The sequence below is a fragment of the Lepeophtheirus salmonis genome, chromosome 8 (genome assembly GCF_016086655.4).
Source record: "Lepeophtheirus salmonis chromosome 8, UVic_Lsal_1.4, whole genome shotgun sequence".
NCBI lineage: Eukaryota > Metazoa > Arthropoda > Copepoda > Siphonostomatoida > Caligidae > Lepeophtheirus > Lepeophtheirus salmonis.
Window position 1 is genome coordinate 8,882,275 of NC_052138.2, and position 23,018 is coordinate 8,905,292.

The 23,018-nt window shown below is 35.4% G+C and overlaps 1 protein-coding gene across 1 annotated transcript; it reads right to left on the reverse strand.

The window, feature by feature from the left end:
• Positions 1-15,987: 15,987 nt before the first annotated feature.
• On the reverse strand, positions 15,988-21,251 carry LOC121122658 (uncharacterized). Its single transcript, XM_040717687.2, has 3 exons — positions 19,029-21,251; positions 17,058-17,393; positions 15,988-16,992 (listed from the first exon to the last, which is right to left on the reverse strand). The coding sequence occupies exons 1-3, from the start codon at positions 20,956-20,958 to the stop codon at positions 16,646-16,648; spliced, it is 2,613 nt and encodes an 870-aa protein (XP_040573621.1). The 5' UTR covers positions 20,959-21,251; the 3' UTR covers positions 15,988-16,645.
• Between the last annotated feature and the right edge of the window lie 1,767 nt (positions 21,252-23,018).

A 23,018-nucleotide genomic window follows, 5' to 3' on the forward strand; every position in this document is an offset into this window, starting at 1 on the left:
TAAGGATGTGTCGAAATTGGACACAAAAGACGTCTCTTGAAATAATCATTGCTAAATGACGTCATCATCAAACTATCTCGGCCTGACTGAAGGTATTTACATCCAATATTGAATATGAAGGATAAATAATTTAATTAAATCATAATTATTTAAGAATAATGTCAAAACATTATTGTGCATAAAATAGTCTAAAGGTTTTGAAAGTGGAATTTAATTGGTGAATTGACGAACGGAGGTATTTTAATTTGATATTTATGATACTGATTCCATATAGAGAGCGTTTTAAAAAATTTGAAGGTCCTACTTTAAGATCCTTATTATAGATAAAAAATAGGGGGTAGACAATTGACAGCTGATCAAAAATTATAGAAATTGTAGATCGTGAAATTGATTTTTCGAATACATATTCTATTTTTGCATTAATTGAATGTTTTAATTAATAAATATATTTCAAAGAGAAGGGGTTAAGAGACGATAGAACAAAGATCTTACCGCGAAGAATGCACTTAAGAAATTAATATAAGAGCTCAAAATAGAGTCATTGCTTAACTAAATATAATTGACACGTCATCAAAGATTATTTTTGTCACTTTTTTTTATAATTTGTGAAGGGGAAGAAATGTGTAGAATCATCAAACTAATGTTGTGAGCAGATGTGTTAAGAGAAATTATAAGATTGATATAATATCTTAAAAATAGATCTTTTATTTATTAGTTCTTCGTCAACTTCTTCTTCTAAGAGCTCAAAATGATAATTCATGTAAATAACAATATTTCTAAATTTCTCTTTTGTTAAAAAAATTAACGACTTAATATCCAATCAACACTCAACCCATTTACGAATGTACTGTACATTATTAGTTCTAAGGTTGTCAAGTATATTATTGGTATAATATTGTGAAAAACAAATTAGGCTACTAAATTCAACGGTGTCCACTTGAATCCTCCCTTTGGAACTAGCGTGAAAGTGGGATCTAGAATCCGTCCATCGAATTCTTACTTTGATTTTTAATCTAGTCATATACTTACTGTCGTCAATGTCGAGGATTTCTAAAACATAAACGCTCTGAGGCTCACAGAAGTAGTAGCACCTTTGGAATTAATAATATATCACCTGTTGTTGACAATGTTGAGTATACTGATTTGGTTACAAAAGCTATAATTAAGAGAAAGAGGGGCTTCATGTTGCATGGAATGCTTACAATTGACTACTCGTAATATATCTATCAAATATTAATTACTCAACTCCCTTAAATATTTCGTGGATGAATATTTGAAATATCACAGTATTGATCAATATCACATAATCTTTTTATAAGCAGAAGGTGGTTGGATGAATAATTAATTAATAATTATGCCTTTGATTGGAAAAAGAATATGATATTTAGGGTCATTCGATTCATCAGTTATCATACCGTTCAGGACATGAGAAGAGATTCAATATGGATTTGTTTTAAATGAAAATTCTTATAACAACATAACATAAATCGGCAAGGGCAATTATCTAAGCATTGGAGAAAGTCAATGGAAAGGTTGCATCTGGAAATCAAAGTGTAGCTATAAATGCTGTGAGTACATAGTTTATGAAATAATACGGTATCAATTTCAGTCCTTCTAATTAATCGCATAATATGATGTTCACATTTAAATAATCGATCCCACTAGTCAAAAATCAAATATCGTCTGTAGTAACACCGGCTCATTTTATTAATACTTTTCCAATAGGTCAAATTGGCAGTTTTATAGGATAGGAATACTAGCTTAATGTCAGTAGAAGTCTCAAAAAATTAGGCATGTAACGTTTCCATGATTTCATATCCAGCAACGCCCAAGGATCTCTCTCTACAAATCCTCTTAAATTATATAATTAAGATGTATTTTGGAATATAAAAAAATAAGTAAATAAAAAAAAATATAATTATTATCTCTTAAGTTAATATTATTTTTTAAGCTGACAAACGTGTTCTCTAGCGGTGATGTTTTGTCAGCAACAAAAACCGTAGATATTTGGAGTGCAAAGTATCCAAAGTCCTTTCCCCATAAGGATTAATCCTTTTCTGGGGAACAGCTTTGAAGAATGTCACTCACCCCGTCCGTCACGTCCATGAAGAAGCAAACCAACATCCAAAATTTTCTATCACAAAAAAATGTTATCCCTACTTCGAACCCGCTGAAATAGTGGAAGATATCCATTTGGATATGGATACCGAGACAATATTGGAGGTTTCCTGTAAAGAAAACCCCACGGTAATGGAAAAAAGAGATCCTACAACAAAGTGACACAATCAGGAATTCTGGAATGAATCATTTTTCAATAAAAAAATACAGGAAACCATCGGAAACTGATGAAGTAAACAATGAAAAAGGCTGGTTCGTATTACCTTTATTCATTTTAAAATTAGGTGAAAATAAGATAATAGAACCAAGTGATTTGAATTTTGATAATGCAGTCCTTCTCTGGACGAAGGTTTTAGGACTAAGCCCAATAGATTTAGACTCAGTCAGTTTACGTCTTCCGCACAGACCTCTATTCACTTCCACACGGAGGATCATGAAAGAGGAAATATTCTCTAAAAAGCCTTGCCCTGTAATATTGAGCTCACGCGAGGGAGAAACTTTTACTGCAAAAGTAGAATCAAGAGCTCTTTAAAAGATATGAATGAGTCTGTATCATTCAAAATTAAAGTTCCCGAAGTTAGAGGTACCATTGTAACTGATGTAATTTAACATTGTGTTGCCCTTTTTGCTAAAGTTGAGTCAATTGGGAAAGTAAAAAAAAGAGCAGATGAAATACTTGAAGCAAATAATGCCAAAATTGTTAAAGACTGGTCAGAGGAAATTCGAACTTGATGAGCAACTTAATATGCTTCACTGACTGTTATTGAAAATTTGAAAATATACCTTCGTATCTACCCATCGATCAACCAATAAGGGCTTTATATTTCCTCAAAGGAAGGAAAAACAATGTGAACAAAGTGCTACAATTTTGGGCACCTTATGAAAGACTATGTGAATCGTCCCAAGTCACCATCTGAATACAGAAGATGGCTACCACAAAGAATGAAACATTTATCTTGACAATAATCGTATACCTATTACTATCAATCTAGAAATCAAGAAATTGAGAAACCAAAAGTACTGGAAGCGGTCACAGATCCCACGAAAATTTTTTTGGAACAGAAGATGAAGAAGATCAAGTATCACCGATTGAAGGTGAGTTAAAGTAGAATATAATGAAATTGACAGTCAGCAAAGGATACATAGAACAATCAAAAGTTATTCAAAGGCATTAAGCCTCTAGATGGAAACTAAAGAGTCAGAAGGTGAGGAGGAAAATTGAGACATTCAGGAAGATATAAATTCTGGATGGACGGTGGAAGACACATTAGGTCTTTTTTACAAGACTGCTAATAGAATCTTAATTTTCGCTGGAAAAACTGAGGTGAAGAAGAGAAGAGACTGAGAAAAGATTCTAAGAAAACTATTGGAAGAAAAAAAAACTGTATATTGAGTGAAGAATTAGAAAATTTAATCAATTATAAAATGGAAGGGGCACGTACAAGAACCCGTACTTTAAATGAAAACATAAATTCAAGAAATTTAAATCTATTAAAAAACATGGTAAAAACTAATCGAGTTGATATTATTAATGTCATTGAGACTGAAAATACAAAAAAATGCACCATTGACCAGAAGATTAAATTCATTCAGGACTATTATCAACGCCTATACACTGACAAGAAAGAGCTTGGGACTGGGGGAGAATTAATAAATGAAAATTAATTGTCTGAAGGAGAGCAGAGGGATTGGAAAAAGAAATTTACTCCAACGAAGATTTGGGAATACATAACTAAAAACTTAAGGAAAAAAATCCCCAGGTATAACCGGATTCACAGCTGAATTTTACAAGCATTTTCCACAATTAACCTTATATCTTGCAAAACTTTTTTTGAGCCAGGTCTCTCAAACGATAAAAAAAAGGGGTTTATAATTTTAGTACCAAAAAAAAAAGAAAAAGACAAGACAAAGACTAAGAATTGGCGTCCAATTACATTACTTGAATCTGAGTATAAAATTTATCCAGGTTGTATTACTGAGAGGTTAAAACCATTAACAAAAGCTTCCTAGAACTCAATTCGGGTTCCGTCCTGGTCATCAAATGGAAGATGTAACGATGTCATTAAAAACCATTGTTGGTTGTTCTTAGGCAAAAGGAGAAGATGTTGCATTATTCTTCTGGACTTTGGAGAAGCGTTCGATACAGTTGAGCATTCCTTCATTATTTATGAACTAAAGGTGATGAATTTCCCTCAGTTTTTTTGTGAGATTGTGAAAAACTTGATAAATGAATAAGAATCAATCATTGATATTAAAAAGAGTCCAACAGTAAGGCTATAGCGCGGTGTGAGACAAGGAGATCCTGTGAGTACGATGCTGTTGCTCGCCTACAAAAAATGTTAGATGCTGACATAAGAGGGGCAAATATTGGAGGGGAAAAAGTGACAAACCTGTTTTATGTAGATGATGGAACTTTCATTCTTAGTGGTCGCAATATTTATTCCCAAGCGTCGAGGCTGGGAGAAGTGTTGGAAATATTCAGAGAAATATCTGGTTTAAGGGTAAATACATCTCAATCTCAGATACTTACGAATATGACAACGATTCCTCAAAATCTTTGTTCCTTCAATCTAGTTGAAGAAGCAACAATCCTGGGGAATACAATCTCCATCAAAAACGAGAATGTAAAAAATCTAAGGAAGACAGATAGCATTATTAGCAAATCTATTGATGAAATTTTAAAACATAGACTCTTTGTTGAGAGAATAAAAGGTTGGAATCAAGTGGTAATTCCAAGAGTAAACCACATCCTGAGATGTACACCATGATGTTTAATTTAGTGATTATTTTGCCATACTTGGAGGAAGAAAGGAATTGATTTCGTTCGGCTCCCAAAAACGGTTGGGGCGAGTCGTTTGTTCATTCCCAAGCAACGTGAGGGATTGAGAATGCTTGACTTAAAATTACAGTGGCATCTACTTTTATTATCTTGGAGGAGGAGGGCCCCACATGTAGGGTTCCTATGGAAGAGGGTGATTCTTAAACTTAAGGTAAAAAGTATCTTGATCGTTTACGGTGGTCACCGATGAGAGAAATGAATGGCGTTCCGATTGAATCCCGGATAGCATACTGGCTAACTATAGGCTTAGGGGCGCCAATCAAAGGAAATGAGGCGATTGCCATATATCTACCAGAAAAAAAAAATTGGGTTTAGTGACCGTGGAAGATGTGTTAAATGCGAGAGGGGTTCATCATGGTGATGCTGAAGAATCAACGCCAACAATACTCATTTAATTCAAAAAGGAAAAAAGACGGGGATCCCTTCAAAGTGGCCACATCGACTATTAGGGACAACATCTCTTGGCAAGACCACACAGAAAAATTTAAAGAGGTTGCAAGTGAAACAAAAAGAGTTCAAGACTTCATCAAGCGTGTTTGGGATCCTATCGTTACACCAAAACAGATGCACTTGAAATACCGTATCTCATCTCGGGTCTTTTTCACAGAAGGTCTCTTCAAGAACGGCCAGGCAATCTGCAAGGAATGTTGTAAAAAAAAGACAATAACACATAATTTCAGAGATTGCAGCGCCCTGAAGTATATAATACAAGAAATTAGCCAGGGTGTTGAGTCCAAATTGGGTAGGAAGCCAGCCAACCACGAACTTTTGTATGGTTTTGGCAGAGCCAACGATCCGGAGCGAGTGGCCTTGAAAGTTGTAATCAAATTGCAGTTTTTTTGTCTGTAGCACAGTACCATGATGTTTTTCCACGAGTCGTTTAGCTTTGGCTTCACTAAATGAGTTCAAATTGACAAGGTTGGCCGAGTGGACAGAAGATTGATGGGGAGGGAGGGCCTCCTCAGCTCCAAAGTTTAACTGCGTTAATAATCTAGCTTCGTAACAACGCAAACATACCACCACCAAAGAGAAGAGGGATAATTAGACAGAGAGAGAGAAAGATAAGCCAAGCGCAAGTACTAACAGAATAAATTGTGCGCGCGTGGTTCACCATATTGTAAACTGCCGGGTCGGCACCGTATTTTTCCCTTTCTTTCTCTCCCGCTCTTTTGCATAATGTATTCAGGGAGGACGAGTATGATGACTTAATCAAAACTAATTATTTCATACGATTCCTATTTTACTAATTAAAATGTATTTAAAATATACGCAACGTTTTTCACTTTTAAACACACAACCTTTGATATTTTCTTTATTCCCTCCCTGCTATTTTATCATTACAATATTTATACAATATCCCATCAAGAGTGGAAAATAATACTATCCCCCGGTATGCTAAAAAAAAATAACCAAAAATTAACGTGATATCCCTGACAATGGAAGAATGTTTAGGAGAAGAGAAGCTTAGCTGTCATGACGTGTACTGGCTTAGCTGTGAACAGCCCTAAGAAGGTAGGAAAAAAGTAGACACAAATCCAACTCCGTATCTATTGTAAAAATATTGCCAAGAATTACTTCGGAGTCGTTGTCAACTCTAGTCTTAGTCCAACAAGGATGTTGTATAGTTAAGAATGGTTACAATATTAATTCATTAGCTCATTCAGTTTTTATAAAGGTTGAGTGACTTACCAAATGTTCAAACTTGAAGAATAGGATCCAATCCTAGACCATTCGTGTTCTAAAATGGTAAAACTCTTAATAAAGGTTTCAGAAGAGTATACGAATGGATCCTTGATATTACAATATTATACCTCCATGTCTTTTAAATATTTAAATCATATTATCTTCTTAATTACACAATTATTATGGGCCAGAATCGGATTCAATATTATGTAGGACGTCAAAGAACAATTCCAGCGTCATTGTTAGGTTTCCCATATTTAATAAACTTGAAAGATGTTAACAAAGTTTTACATTTTGTAACAGATTTCTGTGGCAAGAGACTAAAGGTTTTCATTGTGGATAGCACACCTTATTTTAATAACTAAGTCAAAAATCTTAAATGTTGACAGAAGGTAATGAGCAGCTCCAAAAGTTATTTAGAAAATCATGATCTCCTTTTCATCTTTAAATTGCAATTCCCTTCAGAATTTGGGGAGAAAATACGATTTGATTAGATTATTAATTTTTTAGAAACCCCTTATATTATTATATTATTTGACACGAGGTGCAGTTTAGAGAATCACTTTTGCTTGCCAGAATGCTACTCTTCATTTTCTGCGTTTGATGTGTCCCTCTCACATCCAGAAAGGGGTGTTTCACTATTGATTAAAAAAAACTACAGCCAAAAATGGAATACCGTTGTTCTGATGGCAATCTAATCAAGGTTCAATGTAGGGTATCAAGCTCTCTGTTTAATGCAATTGGGGTGTACGGGCCAAATTGTGACGATCCCGCTTTTAGTTTTAACGAAAAACTTTCAACTGTTATTTCACGCGTACCAACCATAATGAGTGGAAATTTTAATACAAAACTTGAATATGTCCGAGATTCTATTCAGCGTACTATGAATCATCATCCTCGAGCTACGGCGTCCCTCTCTTCTATTTTAAAGACCCACGGGTTTTATAACTGTACTGACTTATTAAAAGATTATAATAATACTTTTTTTTCTAGTGAAAGATTTTCCAGATCTGTATCCTCGAGAATAGATCAAATTCCCTTTAAAGGTTATCCCTCAGCCACATTAAAGTCCTACAATGTGATAAACACTAAAATATCTGACCATCGTGGTTTATTTATTGAAATGCACCCATTTCAAGGAGAGCAACAATTACAGGTCTTTGGAAGCTTAATTATTTACTACTGAAGGACATTGATGTGAATGATAGAATAATTGTGAAAATTTAAAATGCAAAATCAAGTGTTAAGAATGGTAGTGACGTTTTACTTCATGGAAAAAAATGTTTATCCAAATAAAAGGTGTTTGTCGACAAGCAGGTGCAAGACGTGCCGCGAAAAGAAGCAAACAACTGAATAAAATAGAAAATGTAAAAAACAAAATTAATACCTGAGAATCTTAAAAAGTATATACTGGGCAAACTTTATCGATAAGCAGACCTTTTTCATAGAGTTAAATTGATGATTTATCGAAATCAAAATTACATTGTTAATAGATTGAAAAGAAAAATAACATTTATAATAACTTATCAATCATACTTAAAAATCGAATGATCCAGAATTAGTTTGCAAGGAGATGTGGTCTTTTTACTCCAATATGTATAATTGTTTCGACTACAAACATACATCAAAATGTATGAGATGCAATTTAAGAAATGCTTATTTCTGTAAAGAGCTCAGATGCAGGGCTGATAAAGAGCTTTCGCTATCAAATGAAGATAACAACATGGTTGACGGACACCTTTCAATAGAAGAAATTATATGTGCTATTAATTAAAAAAAAAGATAAATAAGGCTCCTGGTCCAGCGGGTTTTACCTTCGAATTTTATAAGAAATATATCTCCTATCTTGCACCGATTTTACTCTTGTTTTATGCAAAGGTTCTTAGTGTTGGTTTTTTCCCCGACTTCGCTTCCGAAACAAAAAAAGGATACTAAATATCTTAAAAATTTAAGAACTCTTGTTATGCAAAATTGTTTGTACAAATTTTTTTCATTCGTAGTCTCTAATTGTATACAAAAAGTTTTAACCAAAATTTTACATGTATCACAATAAGGTCTTCTAAAAAACAAAATCATGAATAGTATCCCTTTTACACTACAGACTCTTGTCGAGTCCAACAGTGACTTAACACTGATGCCACTGGATTTTTTCAAGGCCTTTGATACCTTGTCTCATGAGTACATAATTAAAACGCTGTAACGAAAAGGATTTGGTGATTTTATAACTCGTATGGTTGCAGTTACCTTAGCGCGTACTCGTACAATGATATTTTTCGAACAACAGGGGCGTTCGTCAGGGAGATAATTTCTATTATATGTCTTGATGGGCTAATACAAGAAATAGATCATAGAAATGGAATAAAAGGCTTTCAGTTGCCACACTCAAATTTAAAATGTCTATGCTATAACAATGATATTTTGCGGGAGTCTGTATAAGAAAATAAAATCAATCAAAAACACGTTTGGTTTCCTTTTTCATTCTCTAAATTATCTGGTCTGTTGTTGTATGAAGAGAAAACTGAAATTATCAGTCCTTATAATGGGTTACTTGGAAAGGTTTGGCATCATTTTAAATTGAAATTAAAGTTACAACTCTTGGGATCTTGGATAGGCGAAGGAAGTTGCGAAATGAATGGGAAAGAGATTTCTAAGAGAATTAGGAAGACGGCTTCTTATTTCTCTTCTTTCAATTTAAAAGTATGGGATAGGATCTGGGCATGGAATATTTATATTATTCCTAAAGTAATGCACGTCTTCCGTGTTACACCTTTCAACAAAAGTATCGCTAAGGAAATATTATGTCTAGAAGATTCCTACCTGAAATTATTGACCGAAAAAACATAAACCACCAAAGAGTCCATAACCTATTGAACTTTGGGGGCCTGGGTGGGGTGATTGCGTTTTTCTATGGAAAAATTATGGGAATATGACGACTATTGGAAAATTTTAATTTAAATGAATTCTTAAAGCTAAACTACGTGCAATTTCAGCTAAGCCCTCATTTGGGACTTTTTGATGTTTTTAAAGTGTTGTCATTATACTCGGAGCGTTTTAAAATTTTTTGTGATGGTGCTACTGAAGTAGTCAAAAAGTTTGAATTATCTTTATGATGGGCGATGCCAACAAGAGGTTGCATTAACCAAAATAAAAAACAGATATTGTTACACATTTTAACTTGACAGATTGTCTAATGAATAAAATGGATTTTGTCTTTTATTCATCTATTTTTGGACCAAACATTTCAGTAAAACCTCATCTCGTCCCATTCAGACGGAAATCATGTTATACAAGTACTTTCTACTTGAGAAAACATACATATGTATACACCAACCTTAATACCATTCAACGCATATTTGGAACGACGCATCCTTAAAAAACGTTGCCAAGAAAACTTTAAGGCAATTACCAATAAGTGTTTTAGTTCGAGCGAAAGATGGTTTAATTACAGAATACTATCTCAAGGTTGCTTCTATGTAAGTATTTTATTGCCTAAAGGGAATTTGCTTCTTCTGCCAATGTTTAAAAGAGACAACCGATCATATTTTGTGGGAATGTAAATCTTTATCTAAAATTTATGGGGACGTTATTAAAATGGTTAGTACATTATTCAATAAACAACTGGTTAAAGAAGATTTCCTCTCTACTTCAAATAATGAGAGAGTTGATGCAATTATTATTAAAACACAATATATAGTCTATAAATTACAGACAGTAAAAGAAGACAGCCTCGATGGAATTTTACATGTTGCTAATCTTTATGCGAATTTTTATTGAAGATTTAAACTCTTTTATTTTTTTTAGTTCATCGTTCAATTGATGTTATTTCTAAATTATTTATTTTAAATACTCTTGATTGTGCCATATTTTATAATGGTCTTTTTAATTTTCGTTTCTCTACATGTTTTAACGAATTATTTTTCGAGTATATTGTGTTATATTATAATAAGATTGTAAATTTTTAAATACGTGCCAATAAAGGTCAATAATAATAAAAACTAAGTCAGAAATCTTAAGCAAATTTCCAAATGATGTTGAATGACACTTGAATCGCTCATGGTCTGAACAGAATAGCAACGCTCTCTACGAAATACCGAGTAAAGTAAATTTTTTGTTTCTTAGTTCTGGTGATCAAAAACGATTGATTACTACGACGAGCACTTCAATTCAGTCTCAATGGTATGCAGGAAAAACATTGATGCAATAAATAAATCAACTGCAATAAATTTATCCATTCACGGCATATAAAACCTTTTTTATAGTGAAACTTGTTCGCCTTACTTAAATATGTACCGGTGAATGAGGCCTTTAAAATGTCGTCAATATTATTGTCAATAAAACCTACATAGTACAATCAATATAAGAAACCAAATATAAACATATATATTTTTAATACCTATATTCGTAATTTTCATTAAGTATCTTGCATATCCATTTAGATCCTCTTCATGTTTCATATATAATTATTTACTTTAAATAATATAATCAAAATCTGTATCGGTCATGTAGTAAATACTAAATATAAATAAAGAAAAGAGTATAGATCCATTAATCAGACCTGTATTTCAGTCTACCTTTTCAATGTTGAGGCAAAGTTCGAGTCCTCATGCTCCGAGTATATGGAAAAATAAACAATGTCTACCTGTAGTCTCGTTTAAGGCGGGGAAAATATTAAACTTAAATGTGTACTGATGAATGAGGCCGCTACTATTTTCGCCGAGGTTATCATCAATAAAAACCTACATAGTAGAATCAATATAAGAAACAAACTATTAAGAAATTCATATTTCCCATTTCCATCTTCATTATATGTAGATCCTCTTTGTACTCCATAAATAATTATTAATTAGTTATGCTAAATAGTAAATAATAGTAAATACTAAATATAATTAAAGAAAAGAGCAAAGATTTAGAGCTGTACTTGAGTCCATCTGCTCAGTGTTTAGGCCAAGTCCGAGTCATCATGCTCGGGGTCTTTCTGGTCCTGAGTGATCATGCTGTGGGATTTTCAGGTTGGAAGTACAAGTCCTCATGCTCCGTGTCCATGGAAAAATAAGTACTGTTGGGATCTACTTGTAGTCTCATCTAAGGTGAGATATCCTTCACCCCATCTTTGACAACACCAATGTACTTTAGGACTCTATTGACTTAATGACGGCGTAGTGCTGATGAAAAAGAATACAGGAATAACGATGACAGCTTTTGTAAATAAAAACATATGTTAAGAATCAGTTAACAACTGCAAAAAGAAAGACCTACTTTTTAAATAGCATTCATTTTATGCAACTCTGATCATATCTATTCTCACAAACTGGGGTCGTATAATTTAGTCTTTTACCTTTTTCTGGACGATTGTGAACGTTGAGGCATTGCCTTTAGAATTGGATCCTTGTTCATCTCGAACTATATCTTCATTTTTGATATTCAGGGTCCTTAATGGAACATCAAATGTTCTATTCCTGAAAGTATACGTAGCATCTACCATATCCATCAGCCTTCAACATGTAAATGGTATTTTTCCTGTCTTCCATTAAAGTCTCTGTCCTATCCCATCTCTTAGTACGAGTTCTATCTAGATTTTATATTATTACTCTACCGGGCCGTGCAGAATTATTTACCGATTTCTGTTCAGAACATATTGCGGACAATAATGACATTTGAATGACTTGAGAAACAATTTATTCATACATTTTTAGAATAATAAAATAGTTTGTGATCAAATTTAATCAATGTAGCCACCATTTGACTCAATGCCACTGGTCAGGCGACGTCTGAAGCTGCCACAGACTTGCTGGATGTTATCGGCGTCCATGGAGGGCCAGGCCTTGTTGACAGCAGCCTTTAAGGCATTTACGTTCTGGTGTCGTTTTTTGCAGGCCTTGGTCTCTACGTGCGCCTAGATAGGAAGTCTAGTGGGTTCAGATCTGGGCTATGAGGGGCCAGTAGTCCTTGGCCAAAAGTTCATGTTGTCCTTGAGCCACTCCTGAGCTTTCTTGGAAGCGTGGGCGGGTGCTCCATCTTGTTGAGGAGAGTTGCCGACTATGGATTTGATCCACGGAAGGACCTTGGACGCCATAATCTTCACATAATCCCTCCGCTGTTAATCTGAGCCAGTGGGGAACCATACCGGCCTCATGGCCTTCCCCTTGGATCTCCAAACATCTCCAAAGCTCACAACACGGTCATTTTGCCTGTTGAAAACAGGATCGACCGTAAAAGTTTTCTCATCTGAAAAAATGATGATGCGTCCAGATGAGCTCTTGATATCATTCAAGATTTTCTTGGCACGCTCAAGTCTGACTTCTCACTGACGTTCAGTTAGCAGAGGGCGTTCAGTACGCCTCAGGGACTTTCCTCCAGCCCTTTTCAATGCCCTTGAAACAGTTGATCTTGACGTTCCCATCTTTCTGGCCATGTCAGCAATGAACCTGTTGGGAGTCCTCCTGAATACTGCCTTTACTTGCCTTGTTGAGACAGTGGGCTTCCTGCCAGCCCCAGGGGAATGCTTGAGATCACCCTCAGCCTCCAAGCGCTTGGAAACGTTGTAAATTGTCATCAACGAGGCCCCAACCTGTTCCTTAATGTTGTTATGAGGCACTCCTGCTCGGAGGAGGGCTGCAATTTCGAACCTCTTTGTTTCCTGATTGGACATGGTCTCACGTGTGGAAGTTGTTACGCTCTCACAGGAAGGATTTTTGTTTATTTTAACAGTAAAAATACGAAACAATCAGATTGGTTGCTACAAAACCTCTTAAAAAGTATATTTACATCATCGGTAAATAATTTGGCACGGCCCGGTATCTCCAATTTCCAACGCCATTTTGCTTTTAGAACAAATGCCCAAAGTATTAAAAACTGTAATTGATATTGCTCCTAATGCCTTTTCTCTAAGGTTCCTTGTATTTTGCCATTTTGGGTCAATTTGTGAATTTAAAAAATTATAATAAAATTTATTCAGTCGAGGTAAACTTGAGTCTTGTGTTTGGCAAAGATCACCATAGCTAACGATATTTTCGTAGCAGGATCTGGAGTATTTTTCAAAATAAACATTTCTTGTAGGAACTCGAACACCAAGCGAACTGCCTTATGTCAGCTGACAATCAGCTGAAATAAATTTTTGCCTTTATTCAAATCTTATTAACTGTGAAGTTTTTTTTCGACCTAGAATCCCAAAATTAGGATAGAAATGCCTTGGCGTAGCGCTGTTAAATGCTCAAGCTAATCTGGAGACAAAGATATCACGTTTTTTTACTTTCCAATGGATAAGAGTATCTCAAAGAAATGGATACTACGAATGAAACACGGAATACTAGAAAATCAGATGACGAAGGAGAAGCTAAATAAACATGATAAAGTTGTATTTATAATCAATTTAAATTGCAATTGCTGCTCATAAGTCCAGGTTGATAGTCACCCACACAACATCAGATATGGGTCCTTGTAATCAAGGAGTTAGAAATTTTAAGGAATTGGAATAAAATCATGACTAAAATTCCTAATCTTGCGTAACCATCTTACTAATGACCAAGATATTATTACTCTAGCAGTAGACATAGTCTCTACGTATAAACCTCTCTCATCTACGATATCATTGAAGCCTTTCTAAGATTTAATACTATCCCAAAGAGATCGGGAGCCCAAACTCCAGTCTCGTCTTTCTCCCAAGATTATTAATCCTGGAGATTTTGAAAAAATAAAAGTTTCATTTGCGTCAGACCTTCTCAGTCATGCGAATGGAAGTGCAATAAGATTTTTTGGGTGATAAATTTGATTATCCAGGATCTTGTTTAACGGTGAGCAAGTTGGTCATTGGTTTGACTTAATGACATCAATAAACTTGGGAACAGCACTAAGAAGACCAACATAAAAAAGTTTGATTTGGCAATTATTTTCTTGCAAGATTTTTGCAAATTAATTAGTTCCATAGGAATCGGAAACAAAAATGAATGTACATGGAAGCCAGTACAAAAAGAAATGAGGTGTCCAAATTCTTATCATCTCAAGCAGGGTTCTCCTTTGTATTGTATTGTACCCCTAGAGGAATCGATAATGATCGAAAATTTAACAATGAAAAAAAGATTAAGGATCTTAAGTTAATCTATACACGGAATTCTAGACACATGGAAGACTCAAGATTTTCTTTTTTTTTTGTTTTTTTTCCTTACAGTTTAGGTGCTTCGTGTTTTTATTTAGTTTATTATATTTTTTTATACGTAACAACGAAATTTCGTATTATTCCTCAATTGTCATTTGTATAATTTGGATTGAATCCTTGATTATTCACTCCATATCACGGAATATTCTAATAATCATGAAGCCAATGTTGTTGAGACAGGAATTAATGGAAGCTAGTAAGAAAATTGATGTAATTTGATTAAACTGACTCCATAATTATTTTTTTGAACGATTATTATTACATTAATGATAATAATTTTTAAAAGAGACCATTATTTGGTCGTAGTTATATAATATATGTGCCTAATGAATTTGAAATCATGTTTCAGATATTTCTTCCTAATGCCAGCCTGCTGTTGTGTACTAAATCGTCGCAGTGGATATAAAAGTGCACCAAAGAACCCTCTACACTTGTTCCGTCATGATAAATTCTTAAAAAGGTGCCCGGCTTAGAGCAATTCCTAGGCAATATGGTAGAGTCTATGCACCTTCTAAGAATTCACGAGTTTGCTCTCCTCATTTTCAAGACGATGATTCTGTTACAGAAAGTCAAAATAAGATCCAGAAGAGTCGGAAAAAGCCATTTAAAATCTGTAGATTTCATCTCCTGTAATGGAGGAATCATTCATTGTACAGATGCCCCTTCAAATCAAGGTATGTGATAGTTACTTCGGACTTTATGAATCACTGTATCTATACTCAGGCATACATAAATTCTTCCAGATCTTCTACGGAATCATCGTATACTTCTACATATATGAACTTTAAAGTTCCATAAAACGACAGAATAAGAAAACTAATCTTTTTTTCCTTAAGTCTAGTCTGCTTCGTCTTCTACTCTAATAAAACTATTTCATTGATAAGTGTCCTTGGGGGTATATAACGCAGAAATAACTCATCTCAATCACATTGATATCAATTCAATTTATAAGGTGGAGTTTGAGATGTATTGTCTCTATAGATAATTATATAACCTGGACACTTTAAGCCGCATACTTAATTAGTGAATTCTTTAATTTTTGTGAGTCTCTTTTGTGACTGAAAAACAATTGGAAGATGATTATTGATTTGGATCAAAAAGGAAAGAATGTTGGTACTTCATCACTTTCGTTTTGTTATGTAAATTCGAGAGTGAAACCGTACACTTTATTCTAAATGATTACTATTTGATGGAATAAGACGTTCAATTTCTTCAGTCTTTGTTATATTATCTATATAGTATATAAAATATTGATTTTGAGTATAACATGTTTAATTAACTATAAGAAAGAAATTGAGCAAAAACATTGCTATGATTATAAGTTGTTGTAAAGAGGAATTAACACTGAATAGTATATTGCAATGTACTTCTCTACATGGGGACAAAATAGTAGGGAGAAGGGAACGACGTCCAACGATTATTAATAAATACTTGATAATGTGAGGGACTCAAATAATATACACAATAAATCAAAGAATTAACAAAAACTACTTAAACACAGTCGTATGTACAACATACGAGAGATATATATGTATTATAAATCTATGCAACATAAAGATTTCACAAACAAAAAGGAGAGACGAGTAGGAGAATATGTTTTGAATAATATATATCTGAGGAATCCTCCACTCTCAGGTCTACCGATGAATGAATGACTAAGGTTTAATGTGTGAACACAATAATGAACGTTCTAGAGTAAGTGGATAATCACTATTTATGAATCCTCAACGTTGACGAGCATCATCATCCTTGATGTAATAATGATCCTTTTTAGATTCTTCGACGAGATCCGCTTGACCCACAGTTGTGGACCCCAGCTTGAAGGTAACTCTTTTTGTAGTGGAACACCGTCGTCAGTTCTGTTTGACCTCCTCACGCATTTCGTTAATGGCAGAGCAAATTTTAAGAGCAGGACCGAGTTTAATACTCATGGCAGCCATGAGATGCTCTGTTTTTAGGAGCATGAGAGCCTGCCCATCAATTTCTTGGAGCATAAAGTCTTCCACGTACTCAGCACAGCCGTGGAGGCTCTTGACGAAATCACAGACTTGTTGAACAGACCATTTGAGGGGATTTCCGTTCTTTCCAAAAACGGAGTTTGAGGTAGGTAGAGGTAGGGGTTTGATGATTGGATCATCTGTGAGTTTTCTGCGTTTTTCACTGGGTGGACCACTCCCATCTTTGATGTGGTGACTATTTCCTACAAAAACAAATCAATGAATAATTAAGAATGATTCAAGATACAATGAGTATATTTCAACATACCTTTGCTACTCTGATTGTTCCCAGAGCCAGGGTTGCGTTGATTATCAATGTTTTGACGCGTACTACCGGACGGTCGACCAGGACCACGCTTTTTCTCGGCATGCGTGGTGGTTCCTGTAGTCACTGAGGAGTTGGTCGAGGAAGTACTTGATTTTGTAGATGGGGTGGTGGTGGTCATAATAGGAGTACTACTGCTCCCAGAAGAGACACTCAGAGAAACAACGCATGTGCCAGTGGTAGCGGGGGAGCTAATACTGTTTGAAGAAGAATTAGGTTTTTGGGAGAAGGACTCTTCCGTCGAAGACTCCTTTTTGGGTACACCTCCGGGATTTTGAGCTGGAAGATATAAAAAAAAAGGAATATGTTAAAATTATTCAGTCTTTCTTTCCATTATCTATGTACATATATTTGTTTAGGAGAAAAACTTTTTTTCCTTCTGTGAAGGAAAACATCTGGAAATGGTTTGTGTTTGTATTAAGATTTGTAAGAGACTTTGTCCCCTCTTTTAATAGTAGCTAGTAACAGGAATTATTTCATTAATGCAGGCAAGAAGGAGAGGAAAAGACTGAACTTATAGAGGAAGGAATGACGAAATGGAAGAGCTTTTTTCGTATTCGAAATAAATAAATAAGAGGTTTAATTCGATCTCCGTCAAGCATGAGGTGTAGTACATTACATTTATCATCATCACTCCACCTAGTTACTTCTTATGGTATGAAAAGGGAAAAGAAAAGCAGTTTTTGAGAAACTTTCAATTATTATTAAACCTATCAATGAACATCATTACAAACATCCATCCTATTATGCATTTATGTGATCTATGTGTGAAGTGGGAGAAGAGCTGAAGAATCTTTGTAGTATTCAGGGAACCACGACGACGATGTTCCACACAAGCGCGTAAAATAACTTTGATCATCGCACTCTATCTCTTTCTACATGAAGGGTCACATTTTTATTTATAAATTTTCAACATAGAGTGTGTCTCCGTAGACACACTCACCCCCAGCCCCCGTAGAGTCTATTCTATAAGCCCTCAAGGCGTATTTTCATCCTACATAAACAGTTTGTCATATGTGGAAGGAGCAACATAATGATAATAATAAATTTTGAAAAGTGGGAGGGAACTATTATTGTATTCTTCTTGTAGAAGAAGCGCTTTCCAATGAGAGAAGAGTATTATTCTTCTTCCTTCACTTAGTGAGGCTTGAAGAAGTAAAATACAGAATAAAATACTAGGAGAGCAGAACAAAGCAGGAGGAGTTTATATGGTTGCGCTGACTGCCAGATTATAGAGAATTCTTCTCTCCTTCTCTCAATTACAGGCGCGTTTAAGGAGTGAGTGAGCGCGTAGGGTACTAAGCATACAAATTATTCTGTAAAATCCAATGAGAGGATGCTTCCTCCTAATATTTAATTTGATGAGGAGGATTTAATACAAAAAAAGATAGAAAGAAAAGAAGCTCAGCTGCTGCTGTACGACCTTTTCTCTCTCCTTCCCCTACAAATGTCATAATTATTCTGACTCCCTTATATGAATAATACTATTATGTATACGACCACCGGATGTTTCCTTCTTTCCATCAAGCATATATAATTAAATGTAAAATGACTTCTTCTCATCCAACGAAAAATAGAAAGATATGTAATTTATCATTGAATAGGGCGAAAAAAGAAGTCTGTAAAAATGACTTCTTTTTCCTCTCTTTTTCAAATACAGATGTACTATTACAACATTTGTTGGTTCACTTTCCCTTTCTTGAAGAAGAGGGAGATACCACGCAACCTTGAGTACTTTGAACAAGTAACCATCATTGGTTATATAGTATAATAAATACTGCTAGGGAAACAAAGCCCATGAACCCCCAAAACACCCCAACTTAGGAGAGGAGGGGGCGCAGCATAATGTTATTATCAATACAAACTGAACACACTGTTATTATGTATTAAAAGAATATTTCCTTCATGACCTACCTTTATCATCTCCGGCCTCCAGAGGAAAGGGTTGAGAGGACTCTTGGATAATATGACCATCAATGACATGCGTTAAAACATTGGGTTTGACAAAGGCTTTGGGAGTATCACGGCCGCCACTAGTTCCATTGTTGACGGATCCACTTTCAGTCACTCCATTGGTTGTTGATGAGTTTAAAGAAGAACTAACTGGAGGTGGAGTAGAGGTGGGAGGTTTAGCCTTGATGAGGGTATTATTGTTCCCCGATGAAGTTTTGCTTTTGGAAGCGGTGGATGAAGTGGAAAGAACCTTGGTTGATGTTAAAGTACTGCTCGAAGTGGATACAAGGACAGTAGCACTAGCTCCTGATGAGGGAGAAGGGGCTGAAGTAATGAGGGATGGATACTGACTGTGCAGTTGAGTTCGTGTAGTAGAAACTCCTCCAGAAGCCACCGTTAGCATGGGTTGAAGTGTCGGAGGTTGGCTATGGGAATTCACAGGAGGTTGGCTCTGAGAATTCACAGGAGGTTGTTGTTGAGATAAAATTGGTGGCCCCATGGCTAGAGGACTTGGAGAGGAACTCATAATGGTTCCAGGAGGTGTAGCTCTCTGTTGAACCATAGAGGGCTTCAGAATGGAATTGGCTGTGGCTCCTCCTACTGATGAGTTGACCTTTCCTGGCTGCTGACGTCCAGCACTAGAACCCATACCACCTCGAGGACTAAACTTATTCTTGCTCTTGGGGCTCGATTGTTGCTGTTGATTTACTTGAAGAGAGGCCTGTGCAACAGGGGTCTGAGGAAGAGTGTAAGTGGGTCGAACATTCGTGGTGGGAAGAATGGTAGGGAGAGCACGAGAGATGGCAGTTTTACCGGGAGGTGCTCCAGACTGCGTAGACACGTTGTTAGAATTAGTCGTTACATGACGAATAGTTCCTGCAGTGTTGGTTGCACTCAGTGACATAGGCTGCAATGTTGGAGGTGCTAGACTAAGTTGTTGTCCAGCTTGTTGCTGTCCTTGCTGCTGATTGGTGGCACCAGGACTCTGGATATGACTCTGCTGTGTAAGAGCACTGGGAGAGAACATGATTGGTTGCTGAGTCGTTTCATGAGACGTTGGAGCTCGCAGAATGATTTGTCCATTGGATGAGAGGATGGCCTGTTGATGCTGAGGATTCATATAGGCAATTCCATTATGCATAATGAAGGATCCCTGATGAGCTTGTGCTGTAGTAGCCCCAGCAGTGTTTTGTTGCGCTAGTCCGGATTGTCCCTGTTTGGAAGAATCATTCTTCGCCTCATTGGATGATAGAGAGGTGAATAGGCCGGGTTGAGATGCCGTCATGAGGGGAGAGGTATTAGCAAACATGTAAGTTGGCTGCCCCGGACTGTTACTCTGAACAAGTCCATTGTGAGTGAGAGTATAGCCCTGATGTTGACTGATTGGAACAAGTGTAGCAGACTGTTTATTCCCCTGAGTGGTCGTAAGAAGTCCTTTGGCAGAGCCTCCCTGATGATTAGACTGTTGTTGCTGATGTTGTGCCGCCTGCTGCTGTTGAACCTGTTGTTGTTGTACTGCTTGCTGCTGTGTTTGCTGAGCCTGTTGCATTCCGGGCGCAGCTGTGAGAAAGATTTGATGCTGCCCATAGGCTGAGGCAGGGAAGTTGGAGGGAGAAATGACGAGTTGTCCTTGTTGATTATAAGTCGCAAATTGAGGAATGTATTGTGTGGTTGCAGATGCAGCATTCTGAGCGGCTCCTGAGGTCCCATAAGGAGGAGAGGAAATCACTTGGAATTGTCCTTGATGAGTGGACATGATCCCTTGATGTCCCTGTCCAAGAGTTGTCTGTTGTGGGGCGGGGGCGATCGTAGGAAAACCTGTTTGTTGAGAATATGTGATCTGAGGTGCAGAACCTTCCCCAGCCTTTACACTATTTCCACTCATTTTCATGTTGAATTTCTTATTTATTGACTTGTAGAAACGCACAATATATATTAAAGCACTAAAAAATCATAATAGAGGGCAAAGGTTGCGTGAGCCACGTTGAAGTAATGTAATAGACTCTTCGCAGTCGAATTCTTTTTTTTAAGGAAGACTACACTAGGAGACAAACAACTCCATAATTTCTTTTTTAACTAGAAAACAAATTATCCTCTTTTAAAATAACTGAGATACATTTACACTCATATGTAACACTTAACGTAGAGAAGATACCCTATGTTCACACGTATGGAGAAAGAACCCAACTGAATCATTAGACAAAAAAAGAAGGGGGACAAGGAAAGAGAGGGAGAGAGAGATTTATATATATAATGTATATATGAAGGAGAAGAGAAAAAAAAGGGCATGGAAAACTGGTCGCCTTGGAAAGCCAGATTATTTTTTCCTACTATATACACAACAAGCGCGCAGTCACGCAGTCAGTTATTCTCTATTGAAGGAATAAGGAGGACGAGAGGTAAGGAGAGTGAGAAGTTAATAAAAAAGATCAAAATAAGAAATAATTCTAAGAGAAGACGCTAAGCGCGCTCTTTTTTAATTTATGGACAAGTACACAATCTCTCGACGAAGGGTAACTCCTCCTCTTTCTTCTTCTTCAACTCACCTTCCTAAACCGATTATTTTCTCGTTGTTATTATTCTTTTTTGTAAAAAAAGAATAATAATATATAGATTGAAAGGGAGAAAGAGAAAAAAAAGATCGGACATATTGAAAAATATTGCTGTAAAAAATGTATAACGATGTGGACGAACGTGAAAAATAACGAATTAAAACGTAGCGTATATATTTTTTCCTACTAGAAAAAGAAAGTGAGAAAAAACCAAATGATTATATAATACCTTATTAAATAAATAAATAGAGAAAGAATGAGGAAGAGAGAGAGAGAGAGAAAAAGAATTATTTCACTTGTTTTAGTTCTATCATTTATTTTTGTTTTTTGAATAATAAAGTCCTTTGACTTTTTATTGTTGTTATTTTTTTTCTATTTTTGAAGACGGGAAAAAGAAAAAGTTTATAGCTCTAAAGTTATAAAATTGTATAATTATTTAAAATAGGACAAGGGGATAATAATGTAATTGAGTTTTTCCCCTCTTAAAAACTGAATCAAAAGTGCTCTAAAATGATATCCATTGAGTTTATGGCCTGAGAAGCTTCAGGGCAAGTTTAGTATTCAGTGTATGGCAACAACATCTCTATTGATGCAGTGTATGGGCGCAATTGGGGTAGCGACCTTCTCGGGTCTTCTTTAACTCCAAAACTGTTTTTATGACTTTTTTAATTTGTTTAAAAAGTTACAACTAAAATAATCAAAAACTCTATGTGACATCCTGAATACTTGGAGCTGGATTGAATTACGGACATAAAATTCATTTCTGAACAAGAATTGAGCCTCGGCATTAAAAAAAATGTGATCCAAATTTTTTAATACATTTTGTCAAGAAAAACATTGGCTGCTGTCAAATTAATAAACTGTTCTCAAAAAATATCATACTTGAAATAAAGAGTTTCAATAGTCCATTAATATTATTCTTGAAAAATAATGTCAGCTCGATAAAATAAATAATTATAAGATAGTCAACAAAAAAACGACCATAAAGACATTTTTGACTAAACGTATTATTAGTAGATGCTAATTACAAATAATTTTTCAAGAAATAATACCTAAGGAATTATGAAGCGTTCGTTATTCTAATTACTTAAAAAATATTATCTTCATATTGATTTGGAATAAATTGCTTCACTTTCGGATTCGCTCGAATCGTCCTTCAATTGTTTCCATTTCTCCTAATCTGGATATTAACATGGGATGGGTCCAATTTTCAACATTTTAGCTTACTCGACTACTTGAGATAATTTGATCACAACACGAAATTATTCCTAGCTTTATTTACTTAATTATCCCTCTAAACAATTGAAATTAAGAAATTTATTCACCAAATTCTTTTTTTTTTACTGACGTACGTCTTTTTAAAGAACCTTTTCTACACTCACAATTTATGGAGAATTTA

Coding starts and splice junctions, on each gene's coding strand:
- LOC121122658 (XM_040717687.2), bottom strand. CDS start 20,958: ATGAAAATGAGTGGAAATAGTGTAAAGGCTGGGGAAGGTTCTGCACCT. Junction 17,394..19,028: donor GGAGGCCGGAGATGATAAAG/GTAGGTCATGAA, acceptor TATATCTTCCAG/CTCAAAATCCCGGAGGTGTA. Junction 16,993..17,057: donor GAACAATCAGAGTAGCAAAG/GTATGTTGAAAT, acceptor TTGTTTTTGTAG/GAAATAGTCACCACATCAAA.